This window comes from Labrus mixtus, chromosome 15 (assembly GCF_963584025.1).
Source record: "Labrus mixtus chromosome 15, fLabMix1.1, whole genome shotgun sequence".
Classification (NCBI taxonomy): domain Eukaryota; kingdom Metazoa; phylum Chordata; class Actinopteri; order Labriformes; family Labridae; genus Labrus; species Labrus mixtus.
The window spans coordinates 12,185,938-12,213,109 of record NC_083626.1 but is presented as its reverse complement, the minus strand read 5'-3'; the positions used below and the strand labels follow the sequence as shown (position 1 = coordinate 12,213,109).

At 40.4% G+C, this 27,172-nt stretch overlaps 1 protein-coding gene across 1 annotated transcript in view; it reads right to left on the bottom strand.

Moving 5' to 3' along the window:
* Positions 1-852: 852 nt before the first annotated feature.
* The window catches only part of pex14 (peroxisomal biogenesis factor 14), a 47,691-nt gene continuing 21,371 nt past the window's right edge, over positions 853-27,172 (bottom strand). Inside the window, exons 4-10 of the mRNA XM_061056726.1 lie at positions 22,751-22,876; positions 20,239-20,324; positions 17,789-17,891; positions 13,843-13,940; positions 4,950-5,041; positions 2,843-3,305; positions 853-1,444 (exon numbers count right to left, since the gene is read on the bottom strand). Coding sequence (XP_060912709.1) covers positions 1,421-1,444; positions 2,843-3,305; positions 4,950-5,041; positions 13,843-13,940; positions 17,789-17,891; positions 20,239-20,324; positions 22,751-22,876 — 992 coding nt within the window. The 3' untranslated portion in view covers positions 853-1,420. The remainder of the gene's footprint in view (positions 1,445-2,842; positions 3,306-4,949; positions 5,042-13,842; positions 13,941-17,788; positions 17,892-20,238; positions 20,325-22,750; positions 22,877-27,172) is intronic.

Here is a 27,172-nt window from a genome sequence, read left to right as displayed (position 1 = left end):
GTCGGCATGTCGGCTTGTCCCCACCCCCCCAACACTGTAAACCTAGGGGAAACACTGCTGATTCTGATTTAGTCTTCATGTGGCAGTACATTAATGTGCCTGTCACAGTTTACCTTATTGTCCTTTGATATTATTACAGCACCTCTCCTTTCCTTTTCTCTGCTTGTCTAACTCTGCCTCACTTTTGTTATTTAGATTAGATGAAGTTATTTTACAATTGAGCATTTAAAAATAAAGTTAACAAAAAGTATCTGAAAATATGATCATAATCAAACAGAAAACCCCATTTGAGTGCTACTACAGAAACCAAAAGAAACCACACTGACAATCCACCAGCAGAAACAAACAAAACCCTCACACATGCAACGTAAAACTGTGTCGCTTACTCATTTACGTAGAGAAACCTGAAAACAAGCTGAAAGTCCCTGCATTGTCATGCTCTTTGAAAAGTTGGAAAAGTTGAAAGGTTGGTTCACCATTGAACACAAAGCAGAGAGGTACAGTATGATTCTCATCATATGTAACACTGCAGGTTAGCAGTTAAATGTCACACAAAGAAAGAGCTCAGGAGACACAGAGACTCATGAGAAATTGTATTGCAGCCTCTTGACTGGGGTCATTGATATTCAGGCATTTTGGACATGCTTTTAAATGGGCAGCCATGATGCTACTGGATGTATACACATTTTAAACAAATAAAACTACATATGAAAAGTACACTATTGAAAGTATCCAATGGTTTGTTAATTTTACCAAACTCCATTTCTATACAAATAAAACAAAAGGCTTCATATTGTCAGTTTTTCTAAAATACAACATCAAAAATCTGCATGATCAAATTAGACGACCAAGTCATTGTTGTTATAGTTTATTTAGTTTTTCCTTAAATGTTGATTGGAATAATATCACTATAATTTAGGTACATTTTACAACACCACATAATATAGGCTCTAGCAGTGTGTTTCAAAGTATTAACTTGTGCAACACAAGGAAAAGAAAAAAAACATTAAAACAATTTAATATAAGAAGAGTCAAATAAGACTCAGTAACATCTTTTGGAGATAAATCAGATTTATTACACATATATACACTGTTGGTTGGAACTCAGACAGTAATCAGCAGTTTACAATGAGGAAAACAATCACCAGAAGCATTAAAAAGTGACCTCTCTTGACAACCTTATTCATGTAGAGAGATTCATTCATTTATATCACATACAGTATGTATAGATGAAAGCATACTCTAATGCAGCTGTCTCATCATTTCACATTTTTCCTACAAATCTGATCACCAAAACAAAAACAAAGACGTCTTCAGGTTAGGACCAGTGACACACAGATGTGCATTTCCACTGTACCTTTTTTGTGTGAAGGCCGTGTGATGGAGGTGGAAACGGCTCGAGAGATGATATCCCTTCTTCTCACTCATGGACTCTTCTTGTTAACTGGAGACAGAGTGAGTAATTCAATAAGTCAAGTATTCATTTATTACTTTCCTTTTCAATCACGGGGCATTTTTTTCTAACTTCCCTAATCCACCTCCACAAAGAGAGAGAAAGAGAGAGAGAGAGAGAGAGAGACAGAGAGAGAGAGAGAGAGAGACAGAGAGAAAAGAAGCGAGTTCTGCAACTTCCATCTGTGGCAGCCCTCGACGTCTTACTGCAGCTTAATTACAAAATATTGTCGCCGTTTTCTGTAAAGATTACTCACTGTAGGAGGCCCTACATAATTTGGACCGGAGGGTTTGTCACGGAAAATAATACAATGCAACTGGGCTTTCTGTATTAGATTTCCGCTTTTAGCCTCCTTGACATTTCAAGCTGCATGAACTAATACATCTGTTATTTGTTGATCATTTGATTATTAACATACTTCACAAACCAAATCAGCTGCCCTGCTGGAGACACAGATACAGCTCAGCAGACAGTCTGGGTTTTTTTTTCACACCAGCCACACACAAACACACAGCGCAGGGATGCACAATTCAGCCCTCGGTGAAAAAGGAAAGCGGGGGAAAACATTTATCTTCCCCTCCTTTGAGCGTATGAGCACTCTGACACCACAGTGGAACAAAGCCCGTCATCACATTCTAATCTCGAATTTCAGGGCTTTTATTTCACCCAAATGCCACCCTGCTGGCCTTGTGAATTATTGACAGACTGACACCAATGCAAAAGGACACATAAAAGAGGCTAAAAGCTCCGGCCCTGGAAGAGCTTGTCCTCTCCTATTGCCATCAACAGGGAGACAAACTCTGCTAATGCTTTTCTGGAAGCTTGTGGTAACTTTGAGACTGAAGTGCCAACATATGACTCTTGACCTACAGCTGCACTATGCAGGAGAGAAAGTCTGTGCCGCTCTGCCTCTTTGGATTGTATGAGAGTGAAAAGGACGCCAAGGCAAAGCTGTGAAGTATCTGATCAAATCATGAAAATGAAAAGAAGAAAGTCATATATTTATTGGGGCATATAGCCTTTTAAAGTCATACTGATTTGACTATTGCTTGTCATTGCTCTTTTTGGAGAGACATCACAGCCTGGTCATTACGCCAAGAACACTGTCATTTAGTTTGCATGATGAAAAGTCATTCAAGCTGCCTGGCAACTACACAATCCAATATGTCAGTTTTGCATCGTGGCACTTCCATGTTTGCTCCTCATTTAGACAAAGATTAAAATGTGAAAGAAACAAGTAAAAACAGACAGTGAAGATTAACTTAAAAACTGAAAACAAACAGAATGATTTTGTGCAGACAGGAGTAGAATGAAACCAAGCTGTCAGCAGAGAGGAGAAGCTGTGTTTGTGAGTGATTGTGAGTGTTTTTGTGCTGTCGTCTAATCCACCTCACTCTCGTTGCTCGCACCCTCGGGCCGCCTCAGTTTGTCCACCTGTTCGTTAATCTGTCCGTCCCCACCTGGTCGATCTTCTGTCTGCATGCTCAGACTTTCCTCCTCCTCGTCTTCTACATGGCTCGCATCCTCCTCCCTTTCCTCCTTTTGCTCCTCCTCCCCCTGCACCTCCATGCGGACCTGGTCTTTCAAGTCCAGGGGTAGCGTTGCGCCGAGACCTCCAGCGTCGGCATCGCCATTGATATCATTAGCTCCATCTGGTCCACCCAGTCCATCCAGAGGACTGTGTTGACCGTCTTTAACAGGGGAGGAGCTGGCGGACTCGTTACTGACAGGAGAGATGTCACTGCTGCTGTTAGTGTGATTGACGGATGGAGAGGTGGATGCCGAAGGTGGTTTCAGAGGAATCTGCCATGAGGGGATCTTAGGAACAGCGGGAGTAGAAGGGAATTGTTTTCTGTAGGGGGTCGGGGTATTGGGTGTATAAGAGAGAGGAAGAGGCATGATCACAACCTAATAAAAAACCTCACTGCGATCAAAGTGTGTCAAAAGAAGCTTTGCAAAGATGTAAAGCATTTAGTTGATAAACTGAGACCACAAAACTACAGATAGCTTCCTACATCAGGTATTCCATGAGAACATGTCCTTAACACTAGTTTACATTTTAGCATTCAAACACACACACAAAGGGCCGTGAGTATTTCTTATAATTACAGAAGAGAAAATGACTCCCCCCCCTCCCCAAACCACCAGATGTTCATCACACCTGGAAAAGAAGCTCTAAGATTTTTTTTTTGTAATTACATCCACTGCAGCTTTTAAGATCAAGGAGACAATGCTGAATGTTAATGTGACCAGAACATCTTGATGGTTAAAAAAAAAAACAGTTTGGAGATGATTTGGATCATTTGAACAGGAAGGGAACATGTTTTAAGACAGATGGTGATACGGAGCTTTTATTTTGCGATTCAAGTCTTCGCCAGAAAACTCATTGTGAGAGTCAGGGGGGAAGTCAAGAAAGCAAATGACAAAGGGATTATTACTGATTAGAATGTACGAGGGGAACAAAACACGCTCAACTAGACAGTTCTGAGGCAATTTTTGTCCTAGACAGTTTTCTGATGTACACTCTTACTTCAGGCTTCATTATCAACACTGATACGTAATCATGCATGCTAATGGGCCTGACTTAGCTGAGCTGTGCCTGACTAGATTCAGTTATAAACCTGGAAGACATACGTAAAATCATAGGCGATAGTGACAACATTAAAATATGTATATGTGGTTCATAAAAATAAAGTAGGATTTTCCCCCGACAACGAAAAAAAGATAAAAGTATATACATATTATCATAGTTAGCTAATTTTCTACATACAGTAATATGAACCATTTTCTATTTTTTTATATATCTTTTTACAAAGTAATATTTCTCAATGATTATAACTACTCCGTAGTTCAAGGCTGGAATAACACATCAAAATTCCCGACTGAATCTGATTGCAAGTCTTGTACGGATTTCAGGTTACAGCTTGATGTCTTCCCCTCCCCGCCTAAATCCAGAAAACACTTTGGTGTTTCTTTCTTTCGAATATAAATGACCAGAGAGCAAACTCAATCTCTGAGGGAAACCACAAGATGCAATTGAAAAGCTATGCAAAAATTGGTCAGTGTACCCTGAGCTACGTCAAATAACTGTTTCCTTTATACTTTTAGACTGGAAATAAAAATTCTTCCTTGGAGATAGACGAGAGGCAGCATTTATTTTTTTGCTCTTATGACAAATATGCTTATTAAATTGATCTTGACCTACCAATCTACTGTTGTTAGATTTTTTTGGTAAGCGCATGAGTAAAGAGAAAGACGTTTCTATAATCACATTAAGATGAGGAGTAAACACAGTATGTAGTAGAAAACTCATTATCATGTTGATAGTGACTGGTATCTTTGAAACCCCGTCACATAGTTCAAATAGACTAAAGCAGGAACTCAAATGTTCAGCAAAACAGTGAGTCATCTGCCCTAAAACACACATACACACATCCACACACACACGTACACACACGCACACACTGTTTTATGTAGAGACATCTAGGGACTTTACCTGCTGAGCAGTAAGCCCTTCAAAGAGACAATCTCAGCCTTCAGCTCTCCAACTGATTGGTTGTCCAATACACGGTTTGTTGAAGAGGATGCCTATAGGAAAAACAAGTGAGACAAATACACAACTGTTACTGACAAATACACAAGCTAAGTTCAGGTCACTGGCAGGGTCGGAGAAAAAAAGTCAACAAAGGCCTTTCAGCAACTTCTTTGTGCTTTGTCTCAACAAAATGAAAAAAGAAAAAAGAAAAAGCTTTGTTAAAAAAATTGACATATGATACAAGGTAAACAAATATGGCAAATGCAAATATTAAAAGCCACATGTTGTTGTGTAGTCAGGTCATGCATCACCATAACAACCTCAAAACTTCCAACTGCTGGTGATGAGAGACGTAAGATAAACAATCCAACTACAGTCACCTTTATGGCCTGACTGCTCAGAAAGTCCAGTGAGCGTGAATCATGCTGTTTTTACATAATTTTCCATACTATCTAGAAAAGATTAGGCCAGTGTCCAGAGTTTTGGATAATGACTTTGTCTTTAACAATAGCCACATTCATGAAGGCAGACCATAGCTTAGCAGTTTGTTTTGTTCTTTTTGTCTTTTATCAAAGGCATGTGTTATCGCACAAACCGGTGCAGCATGAAATGCTTCTGGGTATTTGAATGGCAAATTGCTGCCAAAAATCTGTCCCTGCAGCACTTTTTTACAGATAGGCTGGACTCCGACACAGGGCTGTAAAATGGCAAGTTTAAGGTCTAGAGACAAAATATCACATTACAAGAGTCAATGATATAAGTGGACATCAAGTCATGAACACTGATGAATTTCTTAAAGTATCAACCATTGGCCAATCTAAACATGGAGATTTGTACAACAAGAAGGCCTAAAGATACATCTGAGTGTTTGTAAAAGGTCAACAAGGTAACATGGTTCCTACATGAACTCCTTTTTTAAAATCCAAACGTTTTTCAGGCTCAAACTTCATCGTACATTTTTTAAACCAAACTTAAACTCTTTTCACACATACGGAAATCTCCTGAAAAACTCTGGAGATTTGGCTACCCGGAGGTTCTTTAGGCTATGTGTGAACGCAAACAGCCTAATTTTTTGCTCAGACTTTACCCGGAGTTTCTCCTCCAGACCCCTAGTATTTTATCCGCAGAAAGTCTGAGTGAGCTGATGTCTGAACGCAGCATCATATACTTCAGAGATTTCAACTCGAGTCAATGGGAAGAGAATGACGTTTATATAGTGACTGCCTAAAGTGTCTGCACGGGACCACTACGATCTCCGTGCACGTAATTAAACGGCTGCATTATGTTTTCTGTTCGTCAGTATGTTGTTCTCCTCTCTTTTGTGGATGTTGTCATTCCATTGGATTACACATAGCATTGATATAAAGGCAAATATTCTCATTATAGCGTCGTGTAGCGGACTCTGTTGCTACGGGCGATACTTCCGTGTTGTTTATTTACGTCACGTCTTACGTCGGGAAATCCCCCGACCCCCCCTCCCCTCTGACAGGGAAAGTCCCCCGCTGTGAGGAGCATATGTGAACGGCTAGGTCGGGAGAATCTCTGGAGAAGTCCTCCTGTAAATATCTAGATATTATCCGGAGTACATATGTGAAAACGGCTTTAGTGAGTAAAGGAAGAACATACGGCCAAACAAATGGTTTTAAAAGCAAGTTCTTAATATGTTGTTTTACATTCTGATACTGCTTAAAAATTCCCATACCTTGTGTTTAGTATTGTCAAGGAAGCCCTCGAAGTCTTACATTTTATCGTTATGTCTGTGAAACCTCTGCACCAAAAAGAGGAAATTACTGGTGCTTCCTTTCCTCCTACAGGTATCACTGTTTTCCTTTAGTTCAATGCATTAAAAACTTTATCAAATGTTTTACCTGCTACATTTATAATGCATTTTTTCAATGAAGTTTGAAAATGTATGGACAAAAGTTAAATAGTTAAGGATGTCTGTGCAACTTTGTTTCACTTTTCCCTTAGAATCCCTTATGCCATGAACATTTGGATTCCTTACACAGAAAAGATCGTCAGTTTTCTTTTCCTAAATGTTCAGTGGGAATATTGTGGAATGTGTGCACACTTTTGAGAAATGTCCTTTCAAATGTATTTGGTTGGGGATGTTTGCATTAGGTAGTTATAAGGCATTTAAGACAGAGATGTTTTGTTGGATGTGATGTACAGGTAAAGGCAGCTCTACATAGGTGTGTCTTCAGGCGTGTGCCATACATCTTGCCTGGCTTTTGAAAACATCAAAGCTTCTGTGGCCTTAGCTCTTTCATACATGGGAGTTTGGCTCTACTGGATGCTTGCTTCTAATACCATAAAAGCACTGTGCTTGAATGATTCAATACATCTGAACTTGATATTTCAGTTGAGAATCTGGGCATTATTTCTTTTTCACTTACAAACAATTATTCATATATTTAAAATTACAATTTTTGTAGATTTTCTCTTTAATCACTGCACTATTTTATCCTCCTATTCTTTTCCTCTGATAGGGTGTGATTGCTTTTGCAGCAAATTTAGAAAAAATCTCCCCTTAAACCCCAGGCCTGGTTTCCCAGGCCAGATGAGACATATAATTCCTCCAGCAAGTTCTGGATATATCCTATAATCTCCACTCTTTTGGAAATGCCTGGAAAACCCCTAAAAGGTGGAGCCCAGGAGTCATCCTAATCAGCTAACCAAGCCACCTCATGTGCCTCTTTTTGATGCAAAAGAACAGCGACTCTATGCTAACCTCCTTCAGGATGTCTGAGCTCCAGAAAGTAATTATTAGGCTGAGCCCAGTCCTCTAATGATGGAACTCATCTCTGCCCCATGTATCTTAGTTGTTATATTTTCTGTGGGGGTTAGACCTTACATGGTCAAATAAATAGGCTCACTTTTTGGCTTAGCAATTTCCACCACAAAGGTCCAACACAATACCCTCATTACTGCTGACTCCACATTAATCAACTTGTCCATCTCTAAGTATTTTACACTTGACCATTAAGCTTTGGTTAGGAACTCATTTCAACTGGCAAAGAGTGATCCAACATGTTTGGCAAAGAACCACTGACTCAGACTTTTAGCTGCTGACACTTGACGCCAACAGGAAATGTCTCTTCAGAAAGCAAAGATTCCAAGGTCTTCAAACTGCACAATCTCCTTTCTGCCTATTTCAACCTTCAGATCATGTCCATAATGATCCAAGGCAGGATGGATCATTGACAAGGGGCAACCCTAGCAAATCAAACATCCAATGAAAATGTGTTTGACAAAATTGGCAAGGCTCTCACTTTGGTTACACAAGGACTGGATCACTTTCAGCAAAGCCCCTGGTTACCTTTACTCCTGCAGTATGTCAAAGCACGTTCAGAGGACGTGGTCATAATCTTTCTCCAAGTCCAGAAAACACATACAGACACACACTGGGTGGAGAGACTTCAATTACCTATCCAAAAACTCTGCCAGGGTTAGGAGCTGGTCTACTGGTTTCAAGGAAAGGACAGGTTACCCATTAACCTTCCTGACTTTCCCATTGACAATCAGTTGGAGACTCCTTTTCAAAACCCTGATATAAACTTTTCCTGGAAGGATGAGTGGTATGATAAAATGATAACTGGAGAACACCTTCCATTCTCCTTTTTAAAAATGAAACCTACCCAAGGCAGCCCCACAAGATCCAGTGCCAACAGCATTTCCAGGTGTTAGTACGTATTTTCATGAATTCAACAACTGAGTCAACAACTCTACATCTGTTACGTATACAAATCAGTGTCAAGTCATCTTTATTTCTTTATAGTGATGTACCCAAATGGAAAGGAATTTGTGGGCTGTACCTTCTAGCAGAATATAGGCAACACTGTGAAGATGAAGACTTTGTCAATGATTGCCACGGGTCAGCAATGGTCCGCACTTTGTCAGCCATGTGTGTTGTGTTTCTGTGTTGTCTGACCATGGCTGACTAAATCCTAAGATGATCCACAGTCTGTTTCACGATTTCCTCTTTGTCCATTTAATACAGAAACAACCCCCACCTAACACCAGGCCAATCCTGTGCACAACATGAGCCTTGCCACTAAGGGGCCTTCTTGACTACCTCAGGGAATTTTCCTGGTATGGGTGAGTCTTCCTTAAAGTCTTCACTTTGACTCTGCATCCTCCAAGGAGGACATGCTTATGGGGTTTGTAGCTCCACAAAGTGCTTTTTCCAACTCACAACACTCTCCCCAATCCAAGCCAGGTTCAGTTTCCCTTCCTTGAGGCAACGTTTAACGCTTGTCTATTGCCTTCCCAAACCCCTCCCATACTTAGTTTTTGCTTTACACTTCCTTCTTCTTCTAAAAAAAAAAGAGGTTGTTTTGGAGTAGAAAACCACTGATGTACATGACTACACCCACACTTCATCACAGAGATTACCTATATAAAAAGCAAAAACAAGAAAGGAAGGAAGACAGACTGATGAGGCCTGAGAGGGAGAGGAAAAAGACAAGGGGAAAAAGTGGGATTAAAGAAAAGTAAAAACTGTAATTAAGACTCACCAGAGGAAGCTTGTTAGGAAGCGTGGACCCCCTATCGAGGGGAGAGGGATAACTTGGACTCTTTCGCTTGTAATTAAATCTAAGAGAAATTAATTGAATCACATCTGAAAGGGATCAGACTCATTTACAGTGGAAGGAGGGAGGCAGAGGAGGAGAAGTGAAGGGAGCTCGAAAAGAAGCTGAGGAGGAAAGAAGGTTTTTTTTTTAAGTAGCTCTTATCGACTCCTAAACCTCACTGATAAGGAGCAGTGTTTTAGTGTTGGTGCATTGGAGGCCGGCTGAAGACACTCTTATTACAGCAGTCACCTCATTAGAACCATCTTAATCCCTCCCCTCCCTAAGGCACCCGTATAATAAGGCTGGATTCTCCTTCTCTCTCATTTTACATCGGAAAAAATTAATTGCTGTTTGTGCTGAGCTAAAAGAACTCAAAGCCCACAGAATCCACTAAACAAAGAATGCAAATCGATCAAAAAGACTAAAATGTGAGGGTTTCCATACACTTGTATCACTTAACATAAGAAAAAATAGCCTCTAGAGTGGAATAGTTAACTACCAGCTATACACATAATGTGCATTATCTACAAAGCAGTGCCATATCAAATCTCACATCAAGACTTGTCACACAACACTACCACTGACATATGTCTTATTAAGTCTGAAGAAACCTAATTAAATGATTGGCCAGGACTGAATGTCAGCTTTGAGATATAATATGAGTGTGTGTGCACACATTGTGTAAGAATCTTGTGTTAAGTGCACTAGCTGCTTAGGCAGAGTGGAGGGGTATCAGTGACTGGAGAGATTGAAAGAAACATGGCTGCCTTTAAAAGCCCCCCTGATGTGCTGACACATATCCAATAGACAGTTTGAATGTGTTATGATGCGACTTAGCAATGATTTAGCGCCTTTGATTACAAAAACACCTTCATCAGGCGGATACATCCAGCTTTGTAGTTATACAACACAAGAGTGGAGACAGTACATGTTTGACTTTGCGATGCAGAATTTGACCTGCACTGCTTTATTCTTTTACAACTTTTAAAAGTTGTTTTGTTTTTTTGGTAGACAATTGGATGTTTTCATCACACTTTATATAAATGCTTATTCTGTGACTCTTCATATTTATCATTTTTATTTGTTATATTGTGAGTCTGTTTTTATTTTTAATATTCCCTTACAAAGAGCTTTACTTTTTCTGAATTTTTAAAATTACAAGTAAATGTGTGATTGAAATCCTTTATTTCCTTGTAGACAATTTAAATGCACACATCCTACTGATTAAATCTGTGATTCTACAGTTTCTAATTGCTTTGATCATGTGGATGTATTTATGTTACGAGGCCTTGAATGTCTATGAAACGCCGGACTTAAAAAAAAAAAAAAAAAGGTATTAATTATTCTATGCATATTCAAGCTGTTTTTATCATTTACTTGAGCTTTCTGTCCTGTACAATAATTTACCCTGAATAAGAGAATATTTATAAAAAAGTGGATCATAAAACATTACTACACGTGTGAACCGTTTGTGTTTGTTCTACCACACTTCCTAAAAAGTAAAGAACATGATTCCCCACTTGGCATTCCACACAGCAAAAACAGTATGCATGAACAAACAACCAACAATCAAACAAATAAAACCAACCAATCAACCAGCCAAAACCAAAATAATACATCTCGACCTATGAGGGAGATGCCAGCTCTTATATTACCAACCACTGGCACTGGCTGGACGTGTTTGCCTCTGTGCTGAATACTGTACTGTTTCTCTTTAACTGGTTAAAAAGCTGTGTAAGTAATATGTCTCGGGTGGGTGCCTGGGTGTGAAAGGGGTCGGCCTCTTTCTGCTGGTTAACTAAGTGCTTAAAAAAAAAGAAAACATATATTACAAGCAAAGAAAAAAAAAAGACTATCAACTCGAGCAGCACCCAAGGACGGCAATGCATCTGGCTAAATGAAGATAAATGCCTGTGGACCATTAGCAACAAGATAAGATCTTTAACAAGCCTTGTTTAAGAGTGTCTGAAGGCAAATTAATTCACAGTTACTCTGCCGGCAGACAGTGTGTTTTCTTGTAACGCATGTATATTTATGATGGAATTAGTTTCAAAAGGAAGTCCCAAGAGGAGTGTTTTTGAGTGGAAACACTGGTACAGTGCAATTGATTCCACTCTATTTATGCACTTTCCCAGTGGCAGTTTGTCTCGCACAAGCAAGGAGGCGGTTTCTAATCTTCGATGTAGTATCCACTAATAAAGAGAACGATCAGTGAGTTGAGACAGCAGGGTAAACACAGTTAAAAGGCAGATTTGTAATGATAATAAGGCAGAAATAGACTTGGCTGTTTAACATCAGGGATTAATCACCCTCGGGAAAATCTATTCTGAACACCAGTGGTACAATACAGCAGCGTGTGTAAGAAGAGACAAGATAACTGAGAAATGATGAAAAAGAAGGGAACTGTCTCAGGCTCTAAAGTATGAAAAAGTGCAGCATCAGCTTGTGCTATGAGTGTGCGTATGTGTGTATGTGTGGACATGAATCAGGCTGTCTAAACTCACTTCCATGTTGAGGTCCCCAGTTCGTCCCAGCTGTCCCAAACACACTCCACAACTGAGCGGTTTCCAAACTACGAGAAATGTTTACTTAGCAGACGAGGAAACAGAAGTCTCCATGTGTTTCGGGTTAAAGGCACATTTCCGCGTTGAGAGGTATAATTGCTAAGCGTGGCACGCTTTTAGCGGCACGGTGATGCAAACCCAGAAAGCCGCAAACGGTGAATGATAAGTAGCTCACCAGCTCCAACATGTGTTTTTCATCAAATATCCTGGACCTGAAAACAATTTCCCTATTTCCCCAATGGCCTGGGACAACAGAGGGCCTTGTGCCGACTCGCAGGGAAAATTTAAGATCAACACTATAGCTATAAAGCAGAGTTTATGATTTGTTTAATGGGTGTTTTGATGTGAATTATACTTTTTATACACTACCCCTGTCCAACAAGGCACTCATAGCAATTGAAGTAGACACTTTTTTAATCCAATCTGTGATTTGGAGATGACAAATGAAAAGAAAAAAAAAACATCCCTTGTCCCTTAGTGATGGAGGGAATTCATTGTTTAAAGTGGGCCTACACTTTGCCTAACAGAAAACCTGAGATTGTTTTGTTTCCCGACTAGCGTTGGTACAAATCAGATCAACCCTCCCACATGCTGAATGAGGCCACCAGTCTTTTCTACAGCACTGTGACAGACTGTGCAGCTGAGAACTTGAAACAGCATAAAATGAGCCATGAGTCCTCAGTTTTTGATGAATCTCATCCATGGAAGACATCCACATTTTTCTTCGTCATTGTGCCGAAGCAGATGTGTCCACACATGTTTTCCTGCGATATCCAGATGCTACAGTGAAACCATGTGCTTAACAAGCTGTGGACATAAAACATTGTCTCAGATTGTCTCTTCCAAGGCACTTTTTTAGAGCCCGGAGATCATAAAGCAATTTACGAGTGGTGTTATAAAAGGATAGCAACATTTCATCTCTGCACATAAGTTTTTAGAACAATCATTCAGCCTGATTCACCTAAACACTTACAATTCTGAGTAGATTATGAACACTGTCTATAAAAATCAAGGCGAAGAGAAACGACAATATGGTTTAAGATTATGGTCCCATGATGAGATGCACCATACTTTTTTGCAGCTTGTGTCCTGATGATATACAGTATAATAAGACTGTCCGTCTTAGGTAGTTATGACTTGGGGAAACGCATGAGATTTTAGTACACAGAGGCCTCGAGAAACCTCTTCCCTGTCCTCATTAATCTGGAGATTTTGACCGGAAACTTTATGTTAACTGGCCTCTTCTAAAATGTGAAAGTTACAGCCTGTCCATGTATACTCGAAATAACATTTATCAGGCATCAGAGAGCTTTAAAAAGGTGTAGACTATTCTAATCATGGTCAAACTACAGCAGAGATGCAATTATTTACAGCTTCAAAAAGTTGCTTCATCTTATTGTAAGCATTTGCAGCACAGATATGTTCTAACAAATATGTCATTAAGTGCAGTCATTAATTCAGATGTTATTGGTGTTTTCAGCTAAAGACAGCTGACATGACATTTTAACGTTTAGGAGAACCTCCAACTGCATATAATGTGCCAATTATTGTCTGCTTCAATTCAATCAAGTAACTCAGTTTAATCAGCAAAAGGAAAAGTGAAAGGAAATGTCATGCAATAGAGAGATAATTGCTGTTTTACAGAAATCAGTGATTTTCTAGCAAATCTTTTTTGGGAGACAGTGTGGTGCTGGGATGCTAAAACTAGGAATCTACCTCTGCTGCAGCCAGTTCCTGAGAGAGCTCCTGAATTTTCTGCTGCTGCTGGACGAGGAGCTCCTGAACGGAGGCCAGGGTCTGCTGCAGCTGAGTGACTGTGGAAACAAGCAGAACAACACGGGAAACTCAGCACACTGCAAATAAACAGTATCAAGAAAGTAAGATTGTGCGATAAGATTCTTTTGGTGCCACAAAAACTGGACAATTTCCCTCAAGAGACGATGACAGAAGTGATGAGACTCCACATGTGTCACTGATCAAAGCCGTCCTCTAAGAATTGTTATCAAAGCTAATACCCGGTAACTTAAGTCGCTGCTTTTTGGTCCGAGGCGCTGGGGGTAGAGGGTGGGAAGGGAGGGCACATAGGATGGAGATATTAATCTCTAGTGCCTGAACTTAAATCAAATAACAGTCTCTAACCTTCCATTATCCACCCAGACACTGCCTTCTAATGCATCTTAAATCCTCAAACGATCAACAAAGGAAAAAACAAGGCTCTCATTTGGGAGGAGGCTGCCAGACAAAATGTCCCCCCTAATCCTAATAAATATTGTTCTTTTTCCATTGACTTTGAAGATTGAATTAGTTCAAGTGTTGGTGTTGGACGAGGGTGTATGATTTCAAATAACACCGGGCGCAGTTTGTTGCCCCCTGCTTCCAGTCATGCGTGTATTACCAAACAATGCATTAAGTTTCCCCGAGCTGATTATATTACAGAAAACCAATAAACATTCATATAAATCATGGGCGTGTAAAGTGTTAAATCAAGCCTAATAGGATTAACATCAACAGATATTGTGGCGATCCGCTGCTGAGGTTGTCAGGCCAATGGTTAAAAGCCTGGGCTGCAGCCGGCTGGATGAAATGTACAGAAGCCTCCTCTCATATCAACCCAGGCCAAGACAAAAGGCACAGAACTGCTTGGAGGCTGCCTTTCTTAAAAAAAAAAAAAAAAAGAAAGAAAACAACACAGACAAAATATTTGATCTTTCAAAGAAAGCTAATATCTTGTAGTGACACCTGTGTTTAAATGGGTGGGGTTATATCAATATAGGTGGGGCGCTGAAACGTTTGATCTTTTCATGCTTGCAGAATCCTTGGGGATGCGAGTTTGAGCAGGATTGGTGGTTGGGGAAAAGGACCATTGTGCAAACAGTTTGGGTTTGTAACTCTGTGATCCAGAGTGGAACCACACTTTCTGATGATGGCAATAAAACTAAAAAAAAAAAAAAAAAAAAGTGTCCATCCCTGCTTAAAAAGGTGTTTCTATGACAGGGTGTGCACGCTAAACAGAGGGCTACCACATTAATCTCTGATCCCACCTCACCACAAAACAGCTTATCCAGATGTGTGGGTCAGCCTGCCAGCCTGTAAGGCTGTGCCTCCTGAATTACCACTGGCACCACTTTTTCAGCCACTTCAGCTAAACAGCTAAACTCTTTTCATGTCCCTCCACAAAGTTTACTCCTTTGTACTGTTCAGACAAAAATTGAATAACTTTATATCCCCAGTTATCACAGATATGAAGCCAAGAATAATGAAGTCAATGACTTTGGCCAGGCATGAATCAAAGGGAGGCTATGGCTGTAATGTGTGTGTGTGTGTGTGTGTGTGTGTGTGTGTGTGTGTGTGTGTGTGTGTGTGTGTGTGTGTGTGTGTGTGTGTGTGTGTGTGTGTGTGCGCGCGCGCGCGTGTTACAGGACGTGAGAGAAAATCGGAGACAAGATGATGTGCGAGGCTTGCAGCTGCTGTGAGGAGGGTGCACATTGTGTATTCAGTAAATTATTCAGTAAATACCTCGATATAATGTACACTACATATGTCCAGGCCTGTCTCTGTCTTTAATGGCCAGCTGGTCACCAATATGGCTCCCACTGACAAAGAGTGCCCAAACAGCCACACAATTCCATTACAGCCTGGGCGCGCTGAAGTAGTTCCAAGATCCATTCATTAATTGTCTGTGTGAAGTTGTAGGCAAATCATAATGGGAGTCAAGGCCCCTACTCTCGAGCTGGGGCTGGCGAGAGAGACTAATGTGGTCTCCATTCAAAGGGATACATCACCTCATTGGGCCCGGCACTAGAGAAATACATGAACTTTAACAAAAGGGGGTTCAAGCAATTGGCAGCAGCGACGCAGTCGGTCGCTATTACTCAGTGCAGCGAGGAAAAGGGAGAGAGAGGGAGAGGAAGACAAAGGGAAAGCAGTGGCAGAAAACTCTCAGTGTAATTGCAACCCCTCTCCCCAACTGTTAACTACAACAGTCATTAACTACAATAGCAGCTTGGCTACTGCAGTCATAGCAAATTAGTTCCCCACACTGGCTGCAGAAAGGACCTGTGTTTTTTTTCCCTTTTCGTTCTTTCAACTGGAGTCTTACCTGCTGCCTGCTAAACAGAGGAGGACTCTTACTTTGAAATCCTGCCTTTACTGAAAAAAAACAAAACAGGGTTTGTTTGTTGGCAAATCTCCCTAAAGTGATAAGCAGAGCAGGAATGGGACGTGGGATAGCCGGAGGAAATGTGTTTGCATAGTTGGGAGAAAATGACCATAAAAGAACATATATTTGTTAATCAGATTCAGAGTGGCACACCTTGCACGCAATCTCACACAATTGCTGTCCTCAACCTACCTCAGCCAGCCTGAAAACAATAGCATGGGTGTGACAAGATTAAATGATAACAGCAATATTTTCATCCACACTATGTTGGTCTATGACATGTGCTGTAAAATCAAATACTTTTTTTTTTAGACAGTGGGCCAATCAAACAAAGGTTGCTTGTGTTTTAAGTTACATTGTTTTATTCAGCATTCAGTGAAGAAAAACCTTTGATTTGGATTCTTGATGTTCCTCTACAACATAAAGCCCAATAAAAGCAAGCATGATGGAAAGGTTTTAAGTATTTCTACCAAACTGGTTAAAACATTATATTAAAAGTATGTTATGGGAAGAGGAATTCAATTGGCAACAGAAAGCTGACACAGCTCATGGACACTGAAGTGTGACCTGAATGACATTAAAATCCACAAAAGTTATATATTTTATAAACTTACCTAAACCTCATCTTTTAGAAGTGATTTTAATCCTTGGTTTTATATCCTGTTACCTCATTCCTTTAGGTTCTTTTATTTCACATGTCTTGTAAATCAACACATAAATAAATAGAAAGTGTGTTTTCTATTATTAACTGAAAAAAAGGTCCCTGTATTCCCATCATGCCAACTCTCTCTAATAGGGACCGGTACCTTTCAGGTGTAAACACACTCCAGTTGAACACTACTGCTAACGACACCAAACTTTCTCAGAGTGTCTCTCTCATTTACGCCTCCCTGGATTTTTAATTACACTGACAAAGAGCTAGGAAAGCATCGCTCTCCTTGCTTCTCTCTCTCTCTCTCTCCATGTCTGACAGCCAGGTTGAGATTCCTCACCTGTCCAACATGGGAGCCGCACCTGTCACCGTGCACTTAATCACGCTAGGGCCAGTGCTGAGCCCAGACGCCACTCAGTGCCATGCCGCACGCACATCTTGCACACACACAAACACACATTCACGCACAGAAAATTAAAATGAACTTTCTCGCCACCTACGGGGAAGAGGGTGGATGATGATGATGGCGGTGGAGGTTTGGATGGGGGGTGAGGTTGGTGCAGGGGGAGATGGATGGAAGGGGGGAGCAAGAGAAGATGGGCGGGCGGGGGGGCGGGGGGGGGGGGAAAGTTGTCATTTCCCAACTCCTCATTAATATTCTGAGGTTAAGAGCTTTTCAGCGAAACGTAATTAATTGAGCCAGAGCCTGACAGTAAACAAGCAATTTCAAATTAAAGCGAAATGACAGCAGCGTCATTTGTTAAAAACGTGCGGGGCCCCCCGATTTTGGAGACAGATAAATGAGGGAAAATGTTAAGGAGGGAGAAAGTGATGAAGATATTAATCTTCACCTGTCTGTGTCAGCGTGCCACTCATTGCCGCAATGTTGCTCTCCATCCTCTGCAGATGCTTCTTGTCCTCTCGGCTGCCCATAATGAGGGGAAGGATGTATTTCTGCAATTAAAAGCATGGCACAATATTAGACTTCTCTCTGGTGGGAAGAGGCAGAAAGATGAGCAAAAGACAGGGCCAGCTAAACTTGGCATTGAAGGGTCATACACATTTTATTGGACAAGTGCCTCATGTCTCAACTGTGTGATTAGGAGTTGTTGAGTAAGCTATAGAAACACATGAAAACTACTGTACATTTTAAAATTAGCTAGTCTTCAAGTTATGAATCAAGAATAAATGTAGAAAACATGCTGTTTCCAGACATATGCTTTTCCATTGTTTTTATGTCATCGTAAACAAAATGTGGATCTTAAAACAATCACTATGATGAAAAAGTAAGTGGGATGACCCATATAGCAGAATCTTTGGACGGAGCCTCAGTCGACTACCAATCTCACACTCAAACCCGACTTATGACAAAAAGGATCATTCCAAATGGGGCAGGTCTATGACTAATTTTACAGTGATTTGCCTTTCTCCAAATAATTCATGACTCACAGCCTAAAATATATATATGAAGTATAAATATGAACTTATGATTACCTTTAATGTAATTCTGAAAATATATTGTACTTTTAATTAATCTCTTAAGTGGGTACATGAGGAAATCACCCCAAGCAGCATAACCACTTCTACAGAAATGTATTGGCTACAAGAAAGGTCAGTCATCAGCATGGTCGCACGCCAACGGCCCGAACAAAACAGAGGCAGGCAGCTCCTTTCAACTCAGGTTCTCATTTGATATTATAGGCTGGGAACAATGAATGGAAGGTCCTAATAGGCCAAATGAGGTATCCGTCAAAAGGTCAAAGTGAGGCCGACATTTTGATCTTTCGCAGTCAAAAGATACAGGGTTGGCAAATTTGAAACAATCTGTTTTACTTTACTGTTTTACTAGAATTACAAATGATAGAAACCAAGGAAGAGATAAATCCAGAAAGAGGCTTACAAGGAAAAACATGGTGGTTAGGAAACACTGAAAAAAGCCGAAAATAATGTCATGGTGTTTATAGTCTCTCTGCCACTGAATAAACAGAACACTACCAAATTATATCTATGTCTGACAGCCAAATGAGCATGTGTGTGAGTTTCAACCAGATGAGCAGCCTGTCAGCGTGCCATGGAATCCTCTACATGTATGCAAGGAGCCCAAGTTCACTAAAACACATAATAAATGTCTTTGTCCCCACTGAACTGCTTTTAAAATCATTGTTTTTTTACTAGACCTGATGAGGATGACTTAATCTCTTACAGCCCATTTGCTCTGCTGCCTGCGCCAGGTTTTCTCTCCAACTCAGGTGGCAAGCAGCCACACCAGCGCAAGTAATAAACACTTTTTAGAGAAAAAGATTAAATGAGTGTCAACACGTGGTAATTAATAAGTGGGTTGCTGGGAGTGTGGTGTTTACAAGGTGCACCATAACATAAATAAAGTGTGGGCAGAAGCCTGGACATATGGTGCGACTGGCGCTACGCTCCAGTGACATGACAGCAACCTGTGCCGTCCCGCCAGGGAATCCCACCTCCCAGACGATCAGTGGCTGGCAAAGCCTGCTGCATGTGGGAAACAGTGGAGTGGTACAGTGTGTATTTATAGTCAATGAATGACCTACGAGACAAAAGAATAAGGGATAAGATACCCTGAATGTATATGTATTGCATTTTAAAATATAGATCTAGTTAGGAAGGCATATGCATGTTCACCATACATGCTGGTTTTCTCTCTCCTACACACACAGAGGAGAACAGCCTGTCATCTAGGGCGAGAGCTACTGCTAAAGCTCCTGTCCTCCTCTAAAACGAGAGTAATGGCTTCCACATGCCACTCAGACTAGTACTAACAACCACTATGGGATTAATGTCACCCGGGACAAGGGGCCTCATGAGCTCATGTTCAAGGGCTGCTAAGCCCGATAAAAACCAGGGTGATTATTTTTAGAAGGTGGGACATCAAAAAGTGGTTGTGTGCTGTGTTAGCAACTATATTTTTTAAAGGAAAAAAAAAAATATATATATATATATATATATATATATATATATATATATATATATATACGAGAGGAGGGCGTAAGGAAGAGTTTAAAAGACGGGGTTGGAATAAAATCATGCTTTGACGTAAGGCAGGCTAGCTTTAATAACAAGCCCAGAGTGATGTTAGGTGCTGCGGAGGCGCCTTCTATTCTAGCACCATAATTCATCAAAACTGATGAACTTGCTAGGCCAACCAATTTAGATGTAATCTAAGGAAAAGGCAGTACTGACAGATCTTAGGATGCAAACTATAATATGTATAACACATTCTAAAAAGAAAACATAGGCATACGGGCAGGAGGAACAGGGTGTAACTTACTTTATAAAGCTGATGAAAGCCGAAAGCGAGGCCCACCATAATGATGGTGAGGGCGCCATAGTCTCTCCATCTGTAACCTGCTGGACCTGGAGTGGAGGATAAATCCCTTTAACACAGTAAAATACTGATTTGAAGACTGATGTACTTGTAGTTTAATGGGTTTGAAATGCTTGCACAGAATACCTTCTACCACTGGCCTTGTTAAGAACATAACCTGTGATAACACTGAGTCATGAAACTCAGAGAACCATACCATATGTCTATGGTGTTTTAGCTCTAAACTATAATCACATACAAAATACTATACCCTTCTTACTACAAGTGTATGAATCAATGACCTGCTCTTGAACACTGCCTGAGTAGTGAAGTCTGTAAATGAGTTTTTGGCTTTTCCTTGATTTTTCTCAGTGTTACATAATCATTGTTTGGTTGCAGTTTCAGATTGGTAAAAGAGGACTGCTCTATATAACACCACTTTCATAATGGAAGTTGTAGTTCATCAGATCTGTGTGTAATTAATTACATATCTAATGTCAGTTTTAAGGGCCTTCTAGCATATTTTTATTCCTAATTTTCATGAATGGGAGGTAATAAATACGTTAAAAAAATCAATTAAAAAACTCAGCAACACTGGTGTAGTAAATGTTTCGTTTTACTAGAACATTTAACGAGCAAAAATGCAACCCTATTTATCTCTTCACACAATCGTTCTGTCTTATTACACAATACTGTCTGAACTGTAAAGGGTTAGTCTGCTGAGCTCCCTCTCTCCTGCTCTACCTGGGAGGACATTACATTCTTCAATTTATTTAAAGCCCTAAAACAGAAGCAAAGGGTGTGTGTGTGTGTGTGTGTGTGTGTGTGTGTGTGTGTGTGTGTGTGTGTGTGTGTTTAGAAGTTGACTGTCTTACTGACTGAGTGACAGATCATGTGAAAGTGTGTCATTGTGCAAGCTGTCATATGGGTAGGCCAACTGTCTGTCAAAGTGGAAACTCCCCACATAAGAGAGGCATTCAACTGAAAATGTCACTAAACAAACGGGCCTGGAGGAAATACACTTTTTATTTTTTTTATTTACCCTGCTGGGGCCCAAATGAATAGGAAATTATAAGAGGCTAGGCCACTAAAGTATACAATTGATATTCTATTACAGGTCTGATTTCACCTAATGCGTTGTGTGGTATATGTTTACTGGCTTGAAATAAGGAAACCAGATTGATCTTGTGCCTTACCACTTGTCTGATTTGACATGCAAATAAACGGAGAGACCTGCTGTCATATTGGACCATATGGTACATTTTCAAGGTGAGTGCTATTTTATTTTTCTTTCTCAAGGGCATGTTTCATCGCTGCAGCAGCATTGGCGATGAACTTGTAACCTTTCGCATCAAAATTTTTGAATCATTCTCCAGCATCCATATGGTAACCACATAAATTTGGGTCTTCATCAACATTATGGCTGCGATAGACTGTCACCTATCCCAGAATACCGTGCTTCTGAAAGGCCTGGGAGTCCTTGGGATGGGTGGTTGACCCTGAACAAGACTCTTTGCATCACCAGGGGTCTTCACTTGCTCTTTTCCCCCCCGTTAGGACCCTTCATTCTTCCTCTGTCTCTCCCTTTTTCTCTACCACTTCCACTCTGCCATCTTCCTTTTTTTATTTGGTCACTTAAGCTGTAGAAGTGTGGTCTCCATCCCCCGTTTTTCCAATCTCCTCTCAAATTTATTGGGTTCAGTGGAGGCCTTCCTGTCCTTCTACCGTGTGGAAATAGAGATCAGAGTATCCATTACTTCGACAGAGATGGATGCGGGTCCCCATGCACCGTCCCCATAACAAGGACATCAAAGGGAGGTAGCCCCCTCTTTTCAGCATGACCCCCCATACAAGACTCCCAGCTCTCACCTCATTATGCAGCTCCCTTATAGCCGTTTTGATATAAAACCCCCCACTATGGACGGAGAGCTGTGAGTCTCCCTAACTACATGGCCATCCCATCAACATCACTTTCATTACAAAACATGAGATGCCAGGGGAGTCAAGGACAGTGTGGTAATAAATGAGGGTGGAATACATCTGGAATCATTGTCATATGGGTTAAGCATCACGCGGACTTCATTCTGCATTGGTAAATCAGTGGACAGCACTCATAACCTCCTGAGGTAATAAAGATACAGGTTGCGGTGTGGGGTCTTGCTAAGGTTGAACCCCTTGAAAGAGAACTGTAAGAGATGAGCTTCATGAGCCTGTGCTGTACAATGTCAAAATCCCTGCATCTGAATTCACAATCAAGGCAAACGTTGTTTGGCATTCATGTGTAAAGCTTATGAAGACACTGGTGTTGGTGAGCCATGGATAAGTTCTCCAACAGAACTCTTGAAGAGCAGCTAAGATTTAAATTAACCTCGACAACAAACTCGTTTTTTTTTTCCAGGTGGCACAGTGGGCATTAACATTAATACCACTCATATGCACCATGTATCAAAGAGAAGAAAAGGCTGTGTGTGCTCACCTTGGGTTGCAGGAACCAGCTGAGTTGCATGAAGTGGATGTGGAGGCCCTACAGGACTCAGGGCCAGAACTTCTTCTGTGCTACCAGAGCGCAAAATGGCCAATTCCACCTCCACGTCTGTCAGTCCTGTAATCAAGACACACACCTTTCAGACATTTGGAGAGGGTTGCAGTGATGTGTTAAAACCAAATGGCTCCTTGGTAATCGTAATATAGGCTTAAATACTTCCCAAGCTCCACACAAATCTTTTAAGTACAATTTAGAGAAAGTATGTCAAATCTCCTTTCAATTTTACTAACCCTCTACTCAAAAATGCATTTTCATTTCATAATTAAGAAATTCCACGGAGAGTTGTCTCTCAGGGACATCCATCACGGAAAGATAGTGTGAAAAAGTTCACACAATGAAATCCGAAACTCTGCAAGCCTATTAACTGCCACCAAAGGCAAAGAAAATAAGAGTCTGTCCACTTCTCCGGTTATATTTCCCATGTGGAGATTTCATACACCCCAGACAGCCAAAATGCATTATTTTAATTTCTTCATTGTAATGTAAATGTATTACATAATTTTGCAAATGCCAATATAATTTAATCTTCAGATCTTTTTAATGATTTTAGTGATGATTAAATTGCAAAGGGCTCCCTGATGGAGAATCAGAAGGGAGGAGGAAAAAAAAGAATCTAATATGAACATCTCCTTTTGTGGCAAGAAAGGATTTTATTTCAGGCACCATACGCTGCCATTGCTGTGAGTCTCATTCTTCAATGAGCATCTTAGTCTCAGCAAAGGGAATAATTACAACTTTCTATGAGCTACATTAAAAAAACAACATTTGAGAATGTATAGCTGAACAATTAAGAGAAAGCTGAGAATAAAAGCAGGTATGAATGGTACAGTAGTTCTGTGATGTTGAAGAGGATGGTTTACCTAAAGGTGAAAAGTGTATTGCTAACTTTAGCCTTAGCAGGAGTTTATCTTACCAACATTTTACTATTACTTCCTTTATCCACTTCCATTGCTTATTGACAGAAAATCCCCTTTGTATGAGAGCCTTTTACATGAAATATTCCCTCAGGGTTTAGAGACTTTACAAAAGCTCAGAATAAGCTTTCTTCATCCTTTGAGAGACATCAGTCAAATGAAAAGGGCTCAGTTGCAGTCCTTTAAGAGATGTCTCTCTTTCATACAGAGTAAGTGCACCGTGTTATATCCCTCTTTCTCTGTTACTGACCTCCAGAGGGGCCATCATAACAAAACACAACAACATCTATGTGGAGTTTTCCTTAAACAAAAACGATGTAAATGTAAAACAGAAATGTCCTTTCCTGAAGATCAATGAGATATAATATCCAAAATCTTTCTACCAAATGCTCTGTCCCTTCTATTGAAGTAGCCTTACTGTGAGTCAAATCTGAACGTCAGGTTGAAGTCTGATCAGAAATCCCACTTTAACCTTTCCTTGTATTAGCGGACCAAAAGCATAAAGAAGTCCTTTGATAGTCTGCCACACAGCTAACGCCAAGAGGAGGTCCCTCCAGTCACCTCTTTAAATGCTCCGGGGACTTCAAATGGTCATGAAAATTGTTGAATAATTGAAGGCAAATATTGGCCGGCCTGTAGTCTACTGCGAGTCCTGAGTGCCAGGAAGTGGTGAACGCCATGTGCTGAGTTTGTGCAGTCAGACTGCACTGTCAAATAAGCAATAATGTGTCCCTGGACTCCTGATTCATCTGACCACAGCAGACTACATGGTGGCAGACTATTGAGTGAGACATGCAAGGATCTCAGTTTCACCGAATAGAACAAATAAAAACATGCTTCAGGTTTTTCTCCTTTCACCTTGAAATGTAAAATCTTTTTTTCAATAATGCACTATTAGGCTTCTACCGGGCTTAATGTATGTACATCTTAATGTGTATTCTTATCTTTGATGTCGTTTATGCAGAAAATGAAAGGTGTTTTTTTTGCTTTGCATTAAGATAAAATACATTTAAATTCCTAAAGCTGTTTTCTAGGCAAATTACACCTTGCAAAGTTGTGTTGTATGCTCTGATCTGTTTATTGTTGAGGGGAAGACAACAGCAAATGAAAGGGCTCTTAGATCCAAAAGAAAAGGGAACAAGGTGGAAGTGAGTTTTACATATAAAAGGAAAAGACAAAAAAGGATTGTGAAATTTATTATCGCTTCCAAAACCTGTGGAATGACCCCTGGACCCCCATTTCCCATCGACCTGTGGGGAGATGAATTTTTTAAGACATAAATTACATCTAATGACGACACCATAAAAAAAGAACAATAATGGAAAGCTATTCTGTATTTCATTATACTGTATTATTTGGTGCACCTGATACACGCAGTGCCTGTTTATGAGTCACCGTATTAGCAGATGCTCAGCCAAAGCATTTGCTTTGACCTTGCCATTCTCATTGGGGCATGAAATTACGGTGCTGGCACCTCGATATTACAGCTATAAATACTGTAAACTGCATATCTGGGCTACGTTTTCTATTGTCTTTCAACATAAACCTGATCGGTATTTATTTAAAGGAAAACCCATTGCTCGTCAGGTTATTTACAGCTCTATTTTCAGCAGCTCATATTCTCGTGGTATTTTTAAGGGCAAAGAGGCAGCAAGGCTCGTACATTAAATCCACTTCTCCGATTCTGGCACTTCTGGACTTTATGGGTCAACACCTCGGCCGGACAGCCAATTATAAAAATTGCTTACTAAAATATTTTTGGTTGTAAAAGGTGAATGCCTCTCTGTGCCCTCCAAGGCCTGAATTATGAAGTTGCCCTTGGGTGAAAATTACTTACATTTTGAATATCGTATTTAGAAAAAAAAAAAAAAAAAGATTGCAGGGGTCATAAATGGATGGAGGTCAATGGTTTATTAAGCAGTGGAGCACAACTTCAACCTGCTTCCCATGTTGTGCTGGGGAGGGACATTCTACATGTCATTTGGTTCAGTACAACTGCTTGAAAATAGCCTGTCCTAAATAATGACCAATCTCATAGAGTATTCATTTATGTATTAAAAAGGGGGACTCTGCTCTCATTTCACTGCTTTATCGCCTTGTACTGATGACAAAGTAGGCAAGGCCTAGGCTAGGTGGCGCCGTAGAGTAATTTATAACCACATCAATCCCTTTACCTTCTACGCAGGCCTTGGTCATTGTCATTTTTGTCCGAGAGGTGAGTCACACAAGCCCACTTACAAATAGCATCCTATTAATATCTGGATGATGAACCTTATCCTTACCCTTACCTTCAAACCAGGTATGGTAATAGACTAACAGCCTACCTGTGTTCCCAGTGACCCTCGATCACTGGCCCTCTACCCAGGGTGAAATCTATTAGTATTATTTATTCAAGTCAATAACAACTGGGACGGCATAAAAAAGAAATAAGTCAAGCCATCATTTATGTCTCACTGACAGAGAATGTACTGTGCCTGTTTCTCATGCTGAACTAACCTGTAATGCAACAATACAAGTGCAGTCTCTCTGTGCTTGACTTTCCAAACAAACTGCACTCAGTTTGGTAATCTGGGAGCATCAAAGCGATGTCGGTTTAGAGGCCACGGTTAAAGTGACATGCTGAGAGCCGGAAAATGTTGTTGACTTCGCCCTGAGAATTGGATTTTTTTTGGTAATTATGTGTGTAACTGCTAATTGTTTGGGCTAAATGGTGGTGCCAGAACGAGGCTCAACGCTCTTTAGTTGTTACATCTGTTAATTGTAGAGGACATGGATGGCACAATTCACTAGATGAGTCTGTTGCGCATTAAATTTGGTTCAAACACAATAAAATTCACTTGAACTTGGCAAGGAATAAAGTGAGGCGAAATTGCTTCAAGGCTGCAAGACGGCTTAAACACAATTTCCTTTCAACTCCCCCAAAAATGAATAAGAAAGGTGGCTTAAATCTTGATTTATATTGCATCTAAGAGACAGAGTTTCAATATTTCATGCAGTTTATTCTACAATGACAGAAGGGGGTGTGCTGGAAATGTTGGACTGCATAATTGCCAATTCACACACTGAAATTGACGGTCGAAGGGAAACAGAAAATCATATTTTTAGATGAATATTGAAATAAACCACACTATAAGGATGTCTTTGAAAAAAAAGGAGATCTAACCAGAAAGACATCCTTCAGTGCAGATTAGGGCACAAATGTGAAGGGAAATAATATGCACGAGCGAGATTATTGTGTAAAGATTCTGCAACATGCAATCAAAGTGGGCCCTATTTTCCCCTTCATCAGCTGTCCAGCGTAAGTACTGGCAGCAAGAGGAATCCAATTTAAATTCCACTCCACCGGGAGATGGTATTGTTTCATTTTATGTGTGCTTTGACATTTCTGGCTGTTAATATAGAGTAAAATCCAAAAGTATTTACATAAATATGACATTAA